We start from the raw sequence: 21002 nt of genomic DNA, 5'->3' as shown, positions 1-21002 counted from the left end.
TAGAATGATCACACAAGATCCCTACTGATCCCCCACACGTCCATCTAGATGGACACAGATCCCTACTAATCTGTATTGGTGATGTGTACGGAGCTGCAGGTATGTATAGAGACACAGATCTCCTTACATCCCTATAAATTACTGAAACTCCCTACAGATCCAGACAGCTGCTTAAAATCTCTGAAAATCTCTCCAGATTCCTCCAACTCACTACAGCTCACAAGAAGACCCCCTCCGATCCCTATAGATCCCTACAACTCCCTACAGCTCACCAGACATCCCCTCCGATCCCTATAATCCCTATAACTCCCTACAGCTCACAAGAAGACCCCTCCGATCCCTATAATCCCTATAGATCCCTTCAACTCCCTACAGCTCACCAGACATCCCCCCCAATTCCTACATCTCACCAAACGTCCCCTCCGATCCCTATAAGCCCTACATTTAACTTCACATCTCTCCTCTTCAGCTCTGATTCCTACAGTACAGATCACGCCCTACGGCTCGTCCCTTCCGATCCCTACATGTCCCTACTGTAGGTGACGGCGGATATGGCAGACACTGGCCTGGGACGTCAGGTTTGGCTGGTTGTTACCCCTCCCCTGAGTGCACAGTTACCCATGGCAGGGGGCAGAAATACCCCCTCCTCCAGCACCAGGGAGAACCATCAGTGTCTGGGGCAGATCTGGGCAGCCAATCAGAGCTCAGCTCTCATCTCCCCACAGCTGGATATAATGTAACATCTGGAACAGTTTTACCTCCGACACTTCTGATGAGCCCCTGACTGTGTCCCACGCATCATGTGACTCACCTGGTGTCTCTGATAGGCCGAGAACATTCGCTCAAATTCTTCCAAATCCAAAATCTTAAAGGCCCGGATGTCGTCAATATCGTTCCAGACCGTTCCGCTGATTTTATCCTGAGCGGAAAGAAAATACTAATTACCAATAACTACAGAGAAAACAGTCAAAGCCCCGCCCTACAAGCCACACCCCCGCTATAAGGGACACTCCACCCTACAAGCCCCGCCCCTGCTCTAAGGGACACCCCCTGCCCTAGGGAAACAATCCCCTCGCTTTACAGGACATACCCCGGGGGAGCTCACTACATACACATTATACACCACCACTAGGGGGAGCTCACTACATACACATTATACATCACCACTAGGGGGAGATCACTACATACACATTATACACCACCACTAGGGGGAGATCACTACATACCGATTATACACCACCACTAGAGGAGATCACTACATACAGATTATACACCACCACTAGGGGGAGATCACTACATACAGATAATACACCACCACTAGGAGGAGATCACTACATACACATTATACACCACCACTAGGAGGAGATCATTACATACACATTATACACCACCACTAGGAGGAGATCACTACATACACATTATACACCACCACTAGGGGGAGATCACTACATACACATTATACACCACCACTAGGGGGAGATCACTACATACAGATTATACACCACCACTAGGAGGAGATCACTACATACACATTATACACCACCACTAGGGGGAGATCACTACATACACATTATACACCACCACTAGGGGGAGATCACTACATACAGATTATACACCACCACTAGGAGGAGATCACTACATACACATTATACACCACCACTAGGGGGAGATCACTACATACACATTACACACCACCACTAGAGGGAGATCACTACATACACATTATACACCACCACTAGGAGATCACTACATACAGATTATACACCACCACTAGGAGGAGCTCACTACATACACATTATACACCACCACTAGGAGATCACTACATACAGATTATACACCACCACTAGGAGGAGATCACTACATACACATTATACACACCACTAGGGGGAGATCACTACATACACATTATACACCACCACTAGGGGGAGATCACTACATACACATTATACACCACCACTAGGGGGAGATCACTACATACAGATTATACACCACCACTAGGAGGAGATCACTACATACACATTATACACCACCACTAGGGGGAGATCACTACATACACATTACACACCACCACTAGAGGGAGATCACTACATACACATTATACACCACCACTAGGAGGATATCACTACATACACATTATACACCACCACTAGGGGGGAGATCACTACATACACATTATACACCACCACTAGGGGGAGATCACTACATACACATTATACACCACCACTAGGAGGAGATCACTACTTACACATTATACACCACCACTAGGGGGAGATCACTACATACACATTATACATCACCACTAGGAGGAGATCACTACATACACATTATACACCACCACTAGGAGGAGATCACTACATACACATTATACACCACCACTAGGGGGAGATCACTACATACACATTATACACCACCACTAGGAGGAGATCACTACATACACATTATACACCACCACTAGGGGGAGATCACTACATACACATTATACACCACCACTAGGAGGAGATCACTACATACAGATTATACACCACCACTAGGGGGGAGATCACTACATACACATTATACACCACCACTAGGAGGAGATCACTACATACACATTATACACCACCACTAGGGGGAGATAACTACATACAGATTATACACCACCACTAGGGGGAGATCACTACATACACATTATACACCACCACTAGGAGATCACTACATACAGATTATACACCACCACTAGGAGGAGCTCACTACATACACATTATACACCACCACTAGGAGATCACTACATACAGATTATACACCACCACTAGGAGGAGATCACTACATACACATTATACACCACCACTAGGGGGAGATCACTACATACACATTATACACCACCACTAGGGGGAGATCACTACATACACATTATACACCACCACTAGGAGGAGATCACTACATACACATTATACACCACCACTAGGAGGAGATCACTACATACACATTATACACCACCACTAGGAGGAGATCACTACATACACATTATACACCACCACTAGGGGGAGATCACTACATACAGATTATACACCACCACTAGGGGGAGCTCACTACATACACATTATACACCACCACTAGGGGGAGATCACTACATACACATTATTCACCACCACTAGGGGGAGATCACTACATACACATTATACACCACCGCTAGGGGGAGATCACTACATACACATTATACACCACCGCTAGGAGGAGATCACTACATACACATTATACACCACCACTAGGGGGAGATCACTACATACACATTATACACCACCACTAGGGGGAGATCACTACATACACATTATACATCACCACTAGGGGGAGATCACTACATACACATTATACACCACCACTAGGGGGAGATAACTACATACAGATTATACACCACCACTAGGAGGAGATCACTACATACACATTATACACCACCACTAGGGGGAGATCACTACATACACATTATTCACCACCACTAGGGGGAGATCACTACATACACATTATACACCACCGCTAGGGGGAGATCACTACATACACATTATACACCACCGCTAGGAGGAGATCACTACATACACATTATACACCACCACTAGGGGGAGATCACTACATACACATTATACACCACCACTAGGGGGAAGATCACTACATACACATTATACACCACCACTAGGGGGAAGATCACTACATACAGATTATACACCACCACTAGGGGGAGATCACTACATACAGATTATACACCACCACTAGGAGGAGATCACTACATACACATTATACACCACCACTAGGAGGAGCTCACTACATACACATTATACACCACCACTAGGGGGAGATCACTACATACACATTATACACCACCACTAGGGGGAGATCACTACATACACATTATACACCACTACTAGGAGGAGATCACTACATACAGATTAAAAAGCAGCACTAGGAGGAGATCACTACATACAGATTATACACCACCACTAGGGGGAGATCACTACATACACATTATACACCACCACTAGGGTGAGATCACTACATACAGATTATACACCACCACTAGGAGGAGATCACTACATACAGATTATACACCACCACTAGGGGGAGATCAATACATACACATTATACAACACTACTAGGGGGAGATCACTACATACAGATTATACACCACCACTAGGGGGAGATCACTACATAGAGATTATACACCACCACTAGGGGGAGATCACTACATACACATTATACACCACCACTAGGAGGAGATCACTACATACACATTATACACCACCACTAGGAGGAGATCACTACATACACATTATACACCACCACTAGGGGGAGATCACTACATACACATTATACACCACCACTAGGAGGAGCTCACTACATACACATTATACACCACCACTAGGGGGAGCTCACTACATACACATTATACACCACCACTAGGGGGAGATCACTACATACCGATTATACACCACCACTAGGAGGAGATCACTACATACACATTATACACCACCACTAGGAGGAGATCACTACATACACATTATACACCACCACTAGGGGGAGATCACTACATACCGATTATACACCACCACTAGGAGGAGATCACTACATACACATTATACACCACCACTAGGAGGAGATCACTACATACACATTATACACCACCACTAGGGGGAGGTCACTACATACAGATTATACACCACCACTAGGGGGAGATCACTACATACACATTATACACCACCACTAGGGGGAGCTAACTACATACACATTATACACCACCACTAGGAGGAGATCACTACATACACATTATACACCACCACTAGGAGGAGATCACTACATACACATTATACACCACCACTAGGAGGAGATCACTACATACAGATTATACACCACCACTAGGAGGAGATCACTACATACAGATTATACACCACCACTAGGGGGAGCTCACTACATACACATTATACACCACCACTAGGGGGAGCTCACTACATACATATTATACATCACCACTAGGAGGAGATCACTACATACACATTATACACCACCACTAGGAGGAGATCACTACATACACATTTTACACCACCACTAGGGGGAGATCACTACATACACATTATACACCACCACTAGGGGGAGATCACTACATACAGATTATACACCACCACTAGGAGGAGATCACTACATACAGATTATACACCACCAATAGGAGGAGATCACTACATACACATTATACATCACCACTAGGGGGAGATCACTACATACAGATTATACACCACCACTAGGGGGAGGTCACTACATACAGATTATACACCACCACTAGGGGGAGATCACTACATACACATTATACACCACCACTAGGGGGAGATCACTACATACACATTATACACCACCACTAGGGGGAGATCACTACATACACCTTATACATCACCAGTAGGGGGAGATCACTACATACACATTATACACCACCACTAGGGGGAGCTCACTACATACAGATTATACACCACCACTAGGAGGAGATCACTACATACACATTATACACCACCACTAGGGGGAGATCACTACATACACATTATACACCACCACTAGGAGGAGATCACTACATACAGATTATATACCACCACTAGGGGGAGATCACTACATACAGATTATAAACCACCACTAGGGGGAGATCACTACATACACATTATACACCACCACTAGGGGGAGATCACTACATACACATTATACACCACCACTAGGGGGAGATCACTACATACAGATTATATACCACCACTAGGGGGAGATCACTACATACAGATTATAAACCACCACTAGGGGGAGATCACTACATACACATTATACACCACCACTAGGGGGAGATCACTACATACACATTATACACCACCACTAGGGGGAGATCACTACATACCGATTATACACCACCACTAGAAGGAGATCACTACTTACACATTATACACCACCACTAGGAGGAGATCACTACATACACATTATACACCACCACTAGGGGGAGATCACTACATACACATTATGCACCACCACTAGGAGGAGATCACAACATACACATTATACACCACCACTAGGGGGAGATCACTACATACACATTATACACCACCACTAGGAGGAGATCACTACATACACATTATACACCACCACTAGGGGGAGATCACTACATACAGATTATACACCACCACTAGGAGGAGATCACTACATACAGATTATACACCACCACTAGGGGGAGCTCACTACATACAGATTATACACCACCACTAGGGGGAGCTCACTACATACAGATTATACACCACCACTAGGGGGAGATCACTACATACACATTATACACCACCACTAGGAGGAGATCACTACATACACATTATACACCACCACTAGGGGGAGATCACTACATACAGATTATACACCACCACTAGGAGGAGATCACTACATACAGATTAGATCACTACATACACATTATACACCACCACTAGGGGGAGATCACTACATACAGATTATACACCACCACTAGGAGGAGATCACTACATACAGATTATACACCACCACTAGGGGGAGCTCACTACATACAGATTATACACCACCACTAGGGGGAGATCACTACATACACATTATACACCACCACTAGGGGGAGATCACTACATACAGATTATACACCACCACTAGGGGGAGCTCACTACATACAGATTATACACCACCACTAGGGGGAGATCACTACATACACATTATACACCACCACTAGGGGGAGATCACTACATACAGATTATACACCACCACTAGGGGGAGATCACTACATACAGATTATACACCACCACTAGGGGGAGATCACTACATACACATTATACACCACCACTAGGGGGAGATCACTACATACACATTATACACCACCACTAGGGGGAGATCACTACATACCGATTATACACCACCACTAGGAGGAGATCACTACATACACATTATACACCACCACTAGGAGGAGATCACTACATACACATTATACACCACCACTAGGGGGAGATCACTACATACACATTATACACAACCACTAGGAGGAGATCACTACATACACATTATACACCACCACTAGGGGGAGATCACTACATACACATTATACACCACCACTAGGAGGAGATCACTACATACAGATTATACACCACCAGTAGGGGGAGATCACTACATACACATTATACACCACCACTAGGGGGAGATCACTACATACAGATTATACACCACCACTAGGGGGAGATCACTACATAAGGATTATACACCAACACTAGGGGGAGATCACTACATACACATTATACAACACCACTAGGGGGAGATCACTACATAAGGATTATACACCAACACTAGGGGGAGATCACTACATACACATTATACACCACCACTAGGAGGAGATCACTACATAAGGATTATACACCAACACTAGGGGGAGATCACTACATACACATTATACACCACCACTAGGAGGAGATCACTACATACACATTATACACCACCACTAGGGGGAGATCACTACATACACATTATACACCACCACTAGGAGGAGCTCACTACATACACATTATACACCACCACTAGGAGGAGCTCACTACATACACATTATACACCACCACTAGGAGGAGATCACTACATACACATTATACACCACCACTAGGGGGAGATCACTACATACACATTATACATCACCACTAGGGGGAGATCACTACATACACATTATACACCACCACTAGGGGGAGATATTTTATGATTAGACCCCTGCCCTGTCTTGCGCCAGTTTTGCTTTTTTTTTTTTAGTAAAAGACGTTTTATTTGTAACTCCGGCACAGATATTTCCGGTAGAGATGATGCAGTACAGGATGATGTCTGTATGACTGCCCCTCCCCCGCCCTCTGGATTATTTGGCAGGGGGGCTGTGTACCTCACTCAGCTTGGACCAGTTGAAGGACTTCAGAGGGTGCGATGGTTGGGGAATGGATTTCCTCCGCTGGTTGTTTCGGCAGGTGAAGGTCTGGAGAGGTGGCGCCTGCACATTCATACCAAAGAATGGGGGAGCTCCGGGGGGCGGCGGGGGGGCCCCAGGGGGAGGAGCAGGGGGAAAACAGGGGAAGGACTGCAGAGGAGGAGGGGTAGGGGGGGGCAAGGACTGGGGTAACGGTGGCGGAGGAGGCGCAGGTCCACCTGGGGGAGGAGGAGGAGGAGGGAAGGACACGGGACCACCGCTCTGCAACACAGGAAAAAGAAAGCGTCAAGAATCCTCCAGTCACCACCAGAGCTGCAGCCCACGCTGCTACAAGATACATCTTACACAATGCAATACAGCAAGGATGGAAGTGCAAGGCATCATGGGAACGGTATAATATAAAGTGTGGGAGGGATGATGGATAACAACAGCAACCCCTGGACTAGTTAGGCCTAGGCACCACCCTCTGGACTACTCATGTCTAGGCCCAATGGTGTCCTATGTGCCGGGGGTGTGTCCTATGTGCCGGGGGTGTGTCCTATGTGCAGGGGGGTGTACTATGTGCAGGGGGTGTGTCCTATGTGCCGGGGGTGTGTCCTATGTGCCGGGGGTGTGTACTATGTGCAGGGGGGGGGGTGTCCTATGTGCAGGGGGGGGGGGTGTCCTATGTGCAGGGGGGGGGGGTGTCCTATGTGCAGGGGGGGGGGTGTCCTATGTGCAGGGGGGGGGTGTCCTATGTGCAGGGGGGTGGGTGTCCTATGTGCAGGGGGGTGGTGTCCTATGTGCAGGGGGGTGGTGTCCTATGTGCAGGGGGGTGGTGTCCTATGTGCAGGGGGTGTGTCCTATGTGCAGGGGGTGTGTCTTATGTGCAGGGGGTGCACTCCCTTGCATTCCTCTCAGAAAGGGCACCAATTTTTTGGTGCACCTCAAACATGGGGTGTCCCACACATTTCTGTCGGGCTTTGCATGATAAATGTGTTGCAGGGTCCGCTTGAGCTCCGGACGCCCCCCGTACAGAGTTTTGTGGTGTCGGGTCCAGTGGTGCGCGGACACTTTATATACCTGTACAAGGAGCTTACACTGAAAAGACTGAGGCTTTAATAAATAAGGAGAATTATCTATGGTCCCCCCCACCTCCTGGACCCCTTATCGATGGTGCCTCCACCTCCTGGACCCCTTATCGATGGTGCCTCCACCTCCTGGACCCCTTATCGATGGTGCCTCCACCTCCTGGACCCCTTATCGATGGTGCCTCCACCTCCTGGACCCCTTATCGATGGTGCCTCCACCTCCTGGACCCCTTATCGATGGTGCCTCCACCTCCTGGACCCCTTATCGATGGTGCCTCCACCTCCTGGACCCCTTATCGATGGTGCCTCCACCTCCTGGACCCCTTATCGATGGTGCCTCCACCTCCTGGACCCCTTATCGATGGTGCCTCCACCTCCTGGACCCCTTATCGATGGTGCCTCCACCTCCTGGACCCCTTATCGATGGTGCCTCCACCTCCTGGACCCCTTATCGATGGTGCCTCCACCTCCTGGACCCCTTATCGATGGTGCCTCCACCTCCTGGACCCCTTATCGATGGTGCCTCCACCTCCTGGACCCCTTATCGATGGTGCCTCCACCTCCTGGACCCCTTATCGATGGTGCCTCCACCTCCTGGACCCCTTATCGATGGTGCCTCCACCTCCTGGACCCCTTATCTATGGTGCCTCCACCTCCTGGACCCCTTATCTATGGTGCCTCCACCTCCTGGACCCCTTATCTATGGTGCCTCCACCTCCTGGACCCCTTATCTATGGTGCCTCCACCTCCTGGACCCCTTATCGATGGTGCCTCCACCTCCTGGACCCCTTATCGATGGTGCCTCCACCTCCTGGACCCCTTATCGATGGTGCCTCCACCTCCTGGACCCCTTATCGATGGTGCCTCCACCTCCTGGACCCCTTATCGATGGTGCCTCCACCTCCTGGACCCCTTATCGATGGTGCCTCCACCTCCTGGACCCCTTATCGATGGTGCCTCCACCTCCTGGACCCCTTATCGATGGTGCCTCCACCTCCTGGACCCCTTATCGATGGTGCCTCCACCTCCTGGACCCCTTATCGATGGTGCCTCCACCTCCTGGACCCCTTATCGATGGTGCCTCCACCTCCTGGACCCCTTATCGATGGTGCCTCCACCTCCTGGACCCCTTATCGATGGTGCCTCCACCTCCTGGACCCCTTATCGATGGTGCCTCCACCTCCTGGACCCCTTATCGATGGTGCCTCCACCTCCTGGACCCCTTATCGATGGTGCCTCCACCTCCTGGACCCCTTATCGATGGTGCCTCCACCTCCTGGACCCCTTATCGATGGTGCCTCCACCTCCTGGACCCCTTATCGATGGTGCCTCCACCTCCTGGACCCCTTATCGATGGTGCCTCCACCTCCTGGACCCCTTATCGATGGTGCCTCCACCTCCTGGACCCCTTATCGATGGTGCCTCCACCTCCTGGACCCCTTATCGATGGTGCCTCCACCTCCTGGACCCCTTATCGATGGTGCCTCCACCTCCTGGACCCCTTATCGATGGTGCCTCCACCTCCTGGACCCCTTATCTATGGTGCCTCCACCTCCTGGAACCCTTATCTATGGTGCCTCCACCTCCTGGACCCCTTATCTATGGTGCCTCCACCTCCTGGACCCCTTATCTATGGTGCCTCCATCTCCTGGACCCCTTATCTATGGTGCCTCCATCTCCTGGACCCCTTATCTATGGTGCCTCCATCTCCTGGACCCCTTATCTATGGTGCCTCCATCTCCTGGACCCCTTATCTATGGTGCCTCCATCTCCTGGACCCCTTATCGATGGTGCCTCCACCTCCTGGACCCCTTATCGATGGTGCCTCCACCTCCTGGACCCCTTATCGATGGTGCCTCCACCTCCTGGACCCCTTATCGATGGTGCCTCCACCTCCTGGACCCCTTATCGATGGTGCCTCCACCTCCTGGACCCCTTATCTATGGTGCCTCCATCTCCTGGACCCCTTATCGATGGTGCCTCCACCTCCTGGACCCCTTATCTATGGTGGCTCCACCTCCTGGACCCCTTATCTATGGTGGCTCCACCTCCTGGACCCCTTATCTATGGTGCCTCCACCTCCTGGACCCCTTATCTATGGTCCCTCCATCTCCTGGACCCCTTATCTATGGTCCCTCCATCTCCTGGACCCCTTATCTATGGTGCCTCCATCTCCTGGACCCCTTATCTATGGTGCCTCCATCTCCTGGACCCCTTACTGAGTGCTCGCTCAGCTGAGCCATCAGCTCCACCATCTGATCTCGGGCCGTCCTCAGCTCGGCCGACTCCTTCTGCAGTTTGTCCTTCATCTTGTTCAAGGTCTTCATCATGTCGTCCTTCTCCTGCGTCTTGGTGTCACATTCCCGCTCCTTCTTCTCCAGGCGGCTCGCCAGCTCCACGTGTTCTAAGACGCGGATATAAAGGGGAGTCTCTGCTCAGTCATTTCTTACATCCACATCTGCTTGCACCAGGAAGCTCAGGATGAGCACAGTTATCAGTGTTTATAAGTTCAGTGATTGCTGAGGTACAACGCACCTTTCCGGAACCTCTCCGTCTGCTCGCGCCATTGCCGCACCTCGTTCTCATTCACCAACCTACAGGAAAAAGAAGATACAACAGGAGAAATGATGTCACCAGGGAGGAGACTCAGGGGGTCCTGCAGAAATTGAGGTGGGAGCCCCCCAATATCAACCTCAATACAGTATGGGGCAATGTCATCTACTACAGGGGGGCCTGAGACACTGAGCAGCAGATGAGATCCCCCCGATGCCCTATAGATCTGGGATCCTCCCCCGATGCCCTACAGATCTGCGATCCTCCCCCGATGCCCTATAGATCTACGATCCTCCCCCGATGCCCTATAGATCTACGATCCTCCCCCGATGCCCTATAGATCTACGATCCTCCCCCGATGCCCTATAGATCTGTGATCCTCCGATGTCCTATACACTCACCGGCCACTTTATTAGGTCCACCATGCTAGTAACGGGTTGGACCCACTTTTGTCTTCAGAACTGCCTCAATTCTTCGTGGCATAGATACAACAAGGTGCTGGAAGCTCCTCAGAGATTTTGCTCCATATTGACATGATGGCATCACACAGTTGCCGCAGATTTGTCGGCTGCACATCCATGATGCGAATCTCCCGTTCCACCACATCCCAAAGATGCTCTATTGGATTGAGATCTGGTGACTGTGGAGCCATTTGTGTCCAGTGACCTCATTGTCATGTTCAAGAAACCAGTCTGAGATGATTCCAGCTTTATGACATGGCGCATTATCCTGCTGAAAGTAGCCATCAGATGTTACAGGGTACATTGTGCTCATAAAGGGATGGACATGGGCAGCAACAACACCATGACACCAGCACCACCAGCCTGAGCCGCTGATACAAGGCAGGATGGATCCATGACACCAGCACCACCAGCCTGAGCCGCTGATACAAGGCAGGATGGATCCATGGCACCACCACCAGCCTGACCCGCTGATACAAGGCAGGATGGATCCATGACACCACCACCACCAGCCTGAGCCGCTGATACAAGGCAGGATGGATCCATGACACCAGCACCACCAGCCTGAGCCGCTGATACAAGGCAGGATGGATCCATGACACCACCACCACCAGCCTGAGCCGCTGATACAAGGCAGGATGGATCCATGACACCAGCACCACCAGCCTGACCCGCTGATACAAGGCAGGATGGATCCATGACACCACCAGCACCACCAGCCTGAGCCGCGGATACAAGGCAGGATGGATCCATGACACCACCAGCACCACCAGCCTGACCCGCTGATACAAGGCAGGATGGATCCATGACACCAGCACCACCAGCCTGACCCGCTGATACAAGGCAGGATGGATCCATGACACCACCAGCACCAGCCTGAGCCGCTGATACAAGGCAGGATGTATCCATGACACCACCAGCACCAGCCTGAGCCGCTGATACAAGGCAGGATGGATCCATGGCACCACCACCAGCCTGACCCGCTGATACAAGGCAGGATGGATCCATGACACCACCACCACCAGCCTGAGCCGCTGATACAAGGCAGGATGGATCCATGACACCAGCACCACCAGCCTGAGCCGCTGATACAAGGCAGGATGGATCCATGACACCAGCACCACCAGCCTGAGCCGCTGATACAAGGCAGGAGGGATCCATGACACCAGCACCACCAGCCTGACCCGCTGATACAAGGCAGGATGGATCCATGACACCACCAGCACCACCAGCCTGAGCCGCGGATACAAGGCAGGATGGATCCATGACACCACCAGCACCACCAGCCTGACCCGCTGATACAAGGCAGGATGGATCCATGACACCAGCACCACCAGCCTGACCCGCTGATACAAGGCAGGATGGATCCATGACACCACCAGCACCAGCCTGAGCCGCTGATACAAGGCAGGATGTATCCATGACACCACCAGCACCAGCCTGAGCCGCTGATACAAGGCAGGATGGATCCATGACACCAGCACCACCAGCCTGAGCCGCTGATACAAGGCAGGATGGATCCATGACACCAGCACCACCAGCCTGAGCCGCTGATACAAGGCAGGATGGATCCATGACACCACCACCACCAGCCTGAGCCGCTGATACAAGGCAGGATGGATCCATGACACCACCACCACCAGCCTGAGCCGCTGATACCAGGCAGGATGGATCCATGACACCACCACCACCAGCCTGAGCCGCTGATACAAGGCAGGATGGATCCATGACACCACCACCACCAGCCTGAGCCGCTGATACAAGGCAGGATGGATCCATGACACCACCACCACCAGCCTGAGCCGCTGATACAAGGTAGGATGGATCCATGACACCACCACCACCAGCCTGAGCCGCTGATACAAGGCAGGATGGATCCATGACACCACCACCACCAGCCTGCGCCGCTGATACAAGGCAGGATGGATCCATGACACCACCACCACCAGCCTGAGCCGCTGATACAAGGCAGGATGGATCCATGACACCACCACCACCAGCCTGAGCCGCTGATACAAGGCAGGATGGATCCATGACACCACCACCACCAGCCTGAGCCGCTGATACAAGGCAGGATGGATCCATGACACCCCCACCACCAGCCTGAGCCGCTGATACAAGGCAGGATGGATCCATGACACCACCACCACCAGCCTGAGCCGCTGATACAAGGCAGGATGGATCCATGACACCACCAGCACCAGCCTGAGCCGCTGATACAAGGCAGGATGGATCCATGACACCACCACCAGCCTGAGCCGCTGATACAAGGCAGGATGGATCCATGACACCACCACCACCAGCCTGAGCCGCTGATACAAGGCAGGATGGATCCATGACACCAGCACCGCCAGCCTGAGCCGCTGATACAAGGCAGGATGGATCCATGACACCACCACCGCCAGCCTGACCCGCTGATACAAGGCAGGATGGATCCATGACACCACCACCACCAGCCTGAGCCGCTGATACAAGGCAGGATGGATCCATGACACCAGCACCACCAGCCTGACCCGCTGATACAAGGCAGGATGGATCCATGACACCACCACCACCAGCCTGAGCCGCTGATACAAGGCAGGATGGATCCATGGCACCACCACCACCAGCCTGACCCGCTGATACAAGGCAGGATGGATCCATGACACCACCACCAGCCTGACCCGCTGATACAAGGCAGGATGGATCCATGACACCACCACCACCAGCCTGAGCCGCTGATACAAGGCAGGATGGATCCATGACACCACCACCACCAGCCTGAGCCGCTGACACAAGGCAGGATGGATCCATGACACCAGCACCACCAGCCTGAGCCGCTGATACAAGGCAGGATGGATCCATGACACCACCACCACCAGCCTGAGCCGCTGATACAAGGCAGGATGGATCCATGGCACCACCACCACCAGCCTGACCCGCTGATACAAGGCAGGATGGATCCATGACACCACCACCACCAGCCTGAGCCGCTGATACAAGGCAGGATGGATCCATGACACCAGCACCACCAGCCTGAGCCGCTGATACAAGGCAGGATGGATCCATGACACCACCACCACCAGCCTGAGCCGCTGATACAAGGCAGGATGGATCCATGACACCACCACCACCAGTCTGAGCCGCGGATACAAGGCAGGATGGATCCATGACACCACCACCACCAGCCTGAGCCGCTGATACAAGGCAGGATGGATCCATGACACCACCACCACCAGCCTGAGCCGCTGATACAAGGCAGGATGGATCCATGACACCACCACCACCAGCCTGAGCCGCTGATACAAGGCAGGATGGATCCATGACACCACCACCACCAGCCTGACCCGCTGATACAAGGCAGGATGGATCCATGACACCACCACCACCAGCCTGAGCCGCTGATACAAGGCAGGATGGATCCATGACACCACCAGCACCAGCCTGAGCCGCTGATACAAGGCAGGATGGATCCATGACACCACCACCACCAGCCTGAGCCGCTGATACAAGGCAGGATGGATCCATGACACCACCACCACCAGCCTGACCCGCTGATACAAGGCAGGATGGATCCATGACACCAGCACCACCAGCCTGAGCCGCTGATACAAGGCAGGATGGATCCATGACACCAGCACCACCAGCCTGAGCCGCTGATACAAGGCAGGATGGATCCATGACACCAGCACCACCAGCCTGAGCCGCTGATACAAGGCAGGATGGATCCATGACACCACCACCACCAGCCTGAGCCGCTGATACAAGGCAGGATGGATCCATGACACCAGCACCACCAGCCTGAGCCGCTGATACAAGGCAGGATGGATCCATGACACCACCACCACCAGCCTGAGCCGCTGATACAAGGCAGGATGGATCCATGACACCACCACCACCAGCCTGAGCCGCTGATACAAGGCAGGATGGATCCATGACACCACCACCACCAGCCTGAGCCGCTGATACAAGGCAGGATGGATCCATGACACCAGCACCACCAGCCTGAGCCGCTGATACAAGGCAGGATGGATCCATGACACCACCAGCACCAGCCTGAGCCGCTGATACAAGGCAGGATGGATCCATGACACCACCACCACCAGCCTGACCCGCTGATACAAGGCAGGATGGATCCATGACACCAGCACCACCAGCCTGAGCCGCTGATACAAGGCAGGATGGATCCATGACACCAGCACCACCAGCCTGAGCCGCTGATACAAGGCAGGATGGATCCATGACACCAGCACCACCAGCCTGACCCGCTGATACAAGGCAGGATGGATCCATGACACCACCACCACCAGCCTGAGCCGCTGATACAAGGCAGGATGGATCCATGACACCACCACCACCAGCCTGAGCCGCTGATACAAGGCAGGATGGATCCATGACACCACCACCACCAGCCTGACCCGCTGATACAAGGCAGGATGGATCCATGACACCACCACCACCAGCCTGAGCCGCTGATACAAGGCAGGATGGATCCATGACACAACCACCACCAGCCTGAGCCGCTGATACAAGGCAGGATGGATCCATGACACCACCACCACCAGCCTGAGCCGCTGATACAAGGCAGGATGGATCCATGGCACCACCACCACCAGCCTGACCCGCTGATACAAGGCAGGATGGATCCATGACACCACCACCACCAGCCTGAGCCGCTGATACAAGGCAGGATGGATCCATGACACCACCACCACCAGCCTGACCCGCTGATACAAGGCAGGATGGATCCATGACCCCACCACCACCAGCCTGAGCCGCTGATACAAGGCAGGATGGATCCATGACACCACCACCACCAGCCTGAGCCGCTGATACAAGGCAGGATGGATCCATGGCACCACCACCACCAGCCTGACCCGCTGATACAAGGCAGGATGGATCCATGACACCACCACCACCAGCCTGAGCCGCTGATACAAGGCAGGATGGATCCATGACACCACCACCACCAGCCTGACCCGCTGATACAAGGCAGGATGGATCCATGACCCCACCACCACCAGCCTGAGCCGCTGATACAAGGCAGGATGGATCCATGACACCACCACCACCAGCCTGAGCCGCTGATACAAGGCAGGATGGATCCATGACACCAGCACCAGCCTGAGCCGCTGATACAAGGCAGGATGGATCCATGACACCACCACCACCAGCCTGAGCCGCTGATACAAGGCAGGATGGATCCATGACACCAGCACCACCAGCCTGACCCGCTGATACAAGGCAGGATGGATCCATGCTTTCATGTTGTTGTACCAAATTCTGACCCTACCATCCGAATGTCGCAGCAGAAATCGAGACTCATCAGACCAGGCAACGTTTTTCCAATCTTCTACTGTCCAATTTCGATGAGCTTGTGCAAATTGTAGCCTCAGTTTCCTGTTCTTAGCTGAAAGGAGTGGCACCCGGTGTGGTCTTCTGCTGCTGTAGCCCATCTGCCTCAAAGTTGGACGTACTGTGCATTCAGAGATGCTCTTCTGCCTACCTTGGTTGTAACGGGTGGCGATTTGAGTCACTGTTGCCTTTCTATCAGCTCGAACCAGTCTGCCCATTCTCCTCTGACCTCTGGCATCAACAAGGCATTTCCGCCCACAGAACTGCCGCTCACTGGATGTTTTTTCTTTTTCGGACCATTCTCTGTAAACCCTAGAGATGGTTGTGCGTGAAAATCCCAGTAGATCAGCAGTTTCTGAAATACTCAGACCAGCCCTTCTGGCACCAACAACCGTGCCACGTTCACAGGCCACAAATCACCTTTCTTCCCCATACTGAGGCTCGGGAGAACTGCAGGAGATTGTCTTGACCATGTCTACATGCCTAAATGCACTGCCGCCATGTGATTGGCTGATTAGAAATTAAGTGTTAGCGAGCAGTTGGACAGGTGTACCTAATAAAGTGGCCGGTGAGTGTAGATCTGTGATCCCCCCCGATGCCCTATAGATCTGTAATCCCCCCGATGCCCTATAGATCTGTAATCCCCCCCGATGCCCTATAGATCTGGGATCCCCCCCGATGCCCTATAGATCTGGGATCCCCCCCGATGCCCTATAGATCTGGGATCCCCCCAATGCCCTATAGATCTGCGATCCTCCCCCCGATGCCCTATAGATCTGCGATCCTCCCCCGATGCCCTATAGATCTGCGATCCTCCCCCCGATGCCCTATAGATCTGTAATCCCCCCCGATGCCCTATAGATCTGGGATCCCCCCCGATGCCCTATAGATCTGGGATCCCCCCCGATGCCCTATAGATCTGGGATCCCCCCAATGCCCTATAGATCTGCGATCCTCCCCCCGATGCCCTATAGATCTGCGATCCTCCCCCGATGCCCTATAGATCTGCGATCCTCCCCCCGATGCCCTATAGATCTGCGATCCTCCCCCCGATGCCCTATAGATCTGCGATCCTCCCCCCGATGCCCTATAGATCTGCGATCCTCCCCCCGATGCCCTATAGATCTGTGTTCCCCCAATGCCCTATTAATCTGTGATCCTCCCCCCGATGCCCTATAGATCTGCGATCCTCCCCCCGATGCCCTATAGATCTGCGATCCTCCCCCCGATGCCCTATAGATCTGTGATCCTCCCCCGATACCCTATAGATCTGTGATCCTCCCCCGATACCCTATAGATCTGTGATCATCCCCCGATACCCTATAGATCTGTGATCCTCCCCCGATACCCTATAGATCTGTGATCCTCCCCCGATACCCTATAGATCTGTGATCCTCCCCCGATACCCTATAGATCTGTGATCCTCCCCCGATACCCTATAGATCTGTGATCCTCCCCCGATGCCCTATAGATCTGTGTTCCCCCCAATGCCCTATAGATCTGTGTTCCCCCCAATGCCCTATAGATCTGTGTTCCCCCCAATGCCCTATTAATTTGTGATCCTCCCCCCGATGCCCTATAGATCTGCGATCCTCCCCCCGATGCCCTATAGATCTGCGATCCCCCGATGCCCTATAGATCTGTGATCCCCCGATGCCCTATAGATCTGTGATCCCCCGATGCCCTATAGATCTGTGATCCCCCAATACCCTATAGATCTGTGATCCTCCCCCGATGCCCTATAGATCTGTGATCCCCCAATACCCTATAGATCTGTGATCCTCCCCCGATGCCCTATAGATCTGTGATCCCCCCGATGCCCTATAGATCTGGGATCCTCCCCGATGCCCTATAGATCTGGGATCCTACAGACTCCTGATATGTCGGGGGAAGTTTACCTACATCTTGATGAGGTTCTTGACATTGAAGTCGTGGAGGGCGGAGACGTCAGGATCCTCCCCCTTGTCATCCTGGAGGACGATCTGCTGTAATATCCGGTCCAGGAGCTGCCACTGCTGCAGGTCACCGCCGCTCCTCTTATCTGTGCTCAGGAGAAGATCCAGGGGTTAGGGGAGGGTCCGCTTACCCTATAGATACCTCCCAGATATCGGGGCTACTCACAGGGCATGTGCAGGCAGTGCTGCAGGATGGACAGCAGGTGGGGGTAGCCCTCCGTGTGCTTCAGACGCTTCTTTATCAACTCAAACATTTCTGCTGCACTTTTTGTGTCAATGTGAACCTAAGGGAAGAGCATGAGGCGGATGAAACAACAAGCCCCGCCCACATATCTCACAGGCACCTCCCCAGAGGAGCTCTAAGGGACTGTCTGCAGGGCTGTACAAACTGACCAGCTAGTGAGCGCCCCCTCTGGCAGGATCCACTCTTCTTCAACTTCTTATTCCCTGGTCGAAGAAAAAATGCTTTCAGAATTATGCAAATGAGTCTGAAGGGCTCAGGCTCCATTAACACCTATGCAGTCCGGAACCCTTCTCATTTGCATAATTTCGAAAGCATTTTTTCCCTTAAAAACTAGGGAATAAGAAGTTGAAGAGCGGATCCTGCCAGAGGGGGCGCTCACCAGTCAGTGCTTCACCCTGGGGGTAGGTGAGCGGATCCTGCCAGAGGGGGCGCTCACCAGTCAGTGCTTCACCCTGGGGGTAGGTGTCCGGAGCCTCCAGCTGAAGGGCTTCTCCCCTCCAGAGGGATCGTAACCTTTACCTAAAGAGATCAATCACTTCCACCTCAAGGGAACTTCATGAGATTATTCACCTTTATTTAAAGGGATTGTCCAGCCTTTGTCAGGTGAATGAGATTCTTCATGTTGTTATAAGGCTCCAAATATAATGGAGGCAGCAGAGGAAATGCTGAGAAGTCACAAGGATGCGGCTCCAAAGCACCGGGAAGGACTCCTCATGGGGGACTTCAATTACCCCAATATAGACTGGGGGGCAGAAACCTGCAGGTCCTTCAAAGGCAGCAAACAATCACCTGTCGCACCAGGTCCTGGAGCCAACAAGAGGGGGGGCACTGCTGGACCTTATCCTAAGCAACAGACCTGATAGGGTACCAAAACTACAGGTTGGGGGGTACCTGGGGAATAGTGATCATAATATCATTGATTTTGTAAAAGCCAATGTGGTAACTAGTCTTGTAAGGAAAGCAATAAGCGAGAAAGATAAGGCGTTTAAGGTGCTAAAACGTGAAGGTAGCGATGAGGCATTACAGGATTATAGAGAAAAATAAATCCTGTAAAAAGCAGATAAAGGCCGCAAAAATAGAGACTGAGAGAAATATTGCCAGGGAGAGCAAAAATAATCCCAAATTATTCATCAAGTATATAAATGATAAGAAACTAAAAACAGAGAGTGTGGGTCCCTTAGAAATAACATGGGGGTCATGGTGGAAGGAGATGAGGAAAGGGCCAATCTACTGAATGTCGCCTTCTCAACTGTCTTTACCCAGGAAAATCCCCTGGTGGAAGACACAATGAGGAATAATGTAATGAGGAAGAGGTATGGCGCCGCCTCGCAACCACTAAGATAGATAAATCACCTGGGCCAGATGGCATACACCCCCGGGTTCTGCATGAATTATGTACGGTGATAGACAGACCGTTATTTCTAATATTTGAAGATTCAC

At 51.8% G+C, this 21002-nt stretch overlaps 1 protein-coding gene across 1 annotated transcript in view; it reads right to left on the bottom strand.

Moving 5' to 3' along the window:
• Positions 1-21002, bottom strand: part of DAAM2 (dishevelled associated activator of morphogenesis 2) — a 135668-nt gene that overhangs the window by 26817 nt on the left and 87849 nt on the right. The window contains 6 exon segments of the mRNA XM_072132104.1: positions 812-919; positions 7904-8206; positions 11235-11419; positions 11551-11609; positions 19266-19404; positions 19485-19602. Coding sequence (XP_071988205.1) covers positions 812-919; positions 7904-8206; positions 11235-11419; positions 11551-11609; positions 19266-19404; positions 19485-19602 — 912 coding nt within the window.

Source organism: Engystomops pustulosus, unplaced genomic scaffold (assembly GCF_040894005.1).
Source record: "Engystomops pustulosus unplaced genomic scaffold, aEngPut4.maternal MAT_SCAFFOLD_229, whole genome shotgun sequence".
NCBI lineage: Eukaryota > Metazoa > Chordata > Amphibia > Anura > Leptodactylidae > Engystomops > Engystomops pustulosus.
The sequence above is the reverse complement of the archived record's forward strand: the minus strand, read 5'-3'. Positions and strand labels throughout refer to the sequence as shown.